The sequence below is a fragment of the Erigeron canadensis genome, chromosome 1 (assembly GCF_010389155.1).
Source record: "Erigeron canadensis isolate Cc75 chromosome 1, C_canadensis_v1, whole genome shotgun sequence".
Taxonomy (NCBI): Eukaryota; Viridiplantae; Streptophyta; class Magnoliopsida; order Asterales; family Asteraceae; genus Erigeron; species Erigeron canadensis.
In genome coordinates this window covers 29,740,404-29,741,995 of record NC_057761.1, presented here as the reverse complement: position 1 = coordinate 29,741,995, position 1,592 = coordinate 29,740,404, and the positions used below count along the sequence as shown (strand labels likewise).

Below are 1,592 nucleotides of genomic sequence, written 5' to 3'. Positions count from 1 at the left end.
TATTTGTTATAAAAGGCCCAAAATAAACTATTTTCACCACCTAGCTCTAGCTCTAGCCCATGAGTTTAAAATTCATAAGCCCGGTTTATATCGTGTTAGACTGTTAATGCAAGTAATTTGACAAAAACAGTGGTCGTACGGTCGTACCTATATGACTATATCACCTCACTAATCGGAGTGATAATTATTTTTTGAGCATTTTACCTGGTAACTTGAAAACGTTTTGTAAAAAGCATCTATCCACTATGTCATTTTCGTGGTGGTTTGTTTCCAACCTTCATCTACGTTATATAAACTATCGAATAATCCATTAAGGAAGCTTATTAGCTTATTGAGTTATTAAAGCACAATAAGCCTAAACAAATATTCTACAAAAATTGCGTATTTCATTGTTAATGGCTAAAGTTGACTTTTTACAGATAACACTTTGAAATGGTTTGTGTTCTCATTAAAATATTGTTTTTTAAAAAAGTTTTTATATACACACGGTGAATATGAAAATCTAACGATATAAAAAAAATCAAAAAATTAGAATAATAAGATGCTAATTAAAAGTACTCATACTCTGAAATTAATAATCAAGAAAAAAACCATTATTATGCTCCCTGATCAGTTTAATAACTCAATCGTGAACAATCAAATTAAGCAATATATATTATAAAATAAGAAAAACCCAAAATCAACACGAAGCACAATTTAGGTGAAATTCAACTAAACATTATAATAAGATGAATTAAATTCATCACCACTTACAGATCCACAATACTAATAAACTTAATAATAAGGCATGTATACATACACGATACATACATAAACCTCTAAAAATATCTAACCACCAAAACCATACAAAGTCCTGCCCTGTCTCTTTAAAGCATAAACAACATCCATAGCAGTGACGGTCTTCCTACGAGCGTGTTCCGTGTAAGTAACGGCATCACGGATCACATTCTCCAAAAAGATCTTCAACACTCCGCGGGTCTCCTCGTAAATCAGCCCGCTGATTCTCTTCACTCCCCCTCTCCTTGCGAGCCTCCTGATGGCCGGTTTGGTGATGCCCTGGATATTGTCTCGAAGCACCTTACGATGTCGTTTCGCTCCTCCCTTTCCTAACCCTTTTCCTCCCTTTCCTCGCCCTGACATTTTTTAATGATTTTGATTTTTTCAAATTTCAGATTTGATGGTTTGAATGTTTTGAAATGTGAGGGAGGGAGGGCTCCTTTAAATAAGGGAAATGGGAGGGATTGAAATTTTGGGGAGATTTTGAATTTGTGTTTTTGCGGGCTGTGAAAAAATACTACTCATTTAAGATCTGACGGTGGATATTCACGATTCGTGTTATGCGTTTTATAAAGGGTGTAGATTGCGGATCCATGACGTGGACTATGGGTAATTGAAATTTCCATTTTCACATTTCACCTGTTACATTCAAAAGTTGTCAAAAACATCCTCACTTGATCCATAGGTTTTCGTAGTCCAATTTTATTTTTCGTCCTATCTTATTTGCACCAACACATCGGCTATAAACCATTCGAATAACCTATACTACGCTCATTACCCACTCTTATATAATAGGGATTAATCACGGAAAGACT

General features: G+C 34.7%; 1 protein-coding gene across 1 annotated transcript; it reads right to left on the bottom strand.

Moving 5' to 3' along the window:
* Window positions 1-695: 695 nt before the first annotated feature.
* Window positions 696-1,199, bottom strand: LOC122611297 (histone H4). The gene has a single exon (XM_043784305.1). It carries the CDS (start codon window positions 1,138-1,140, stop codon window positions 829-831), a length of 312 nt encoding a protein of 103 aa, XP_043640240.1. The 5' UTR covers window positions 1,141-1,199; the 3' UTR covers window positions 696-828.
* Window positions 1,200-1,592: the final 393 nt, after the last annotated feature.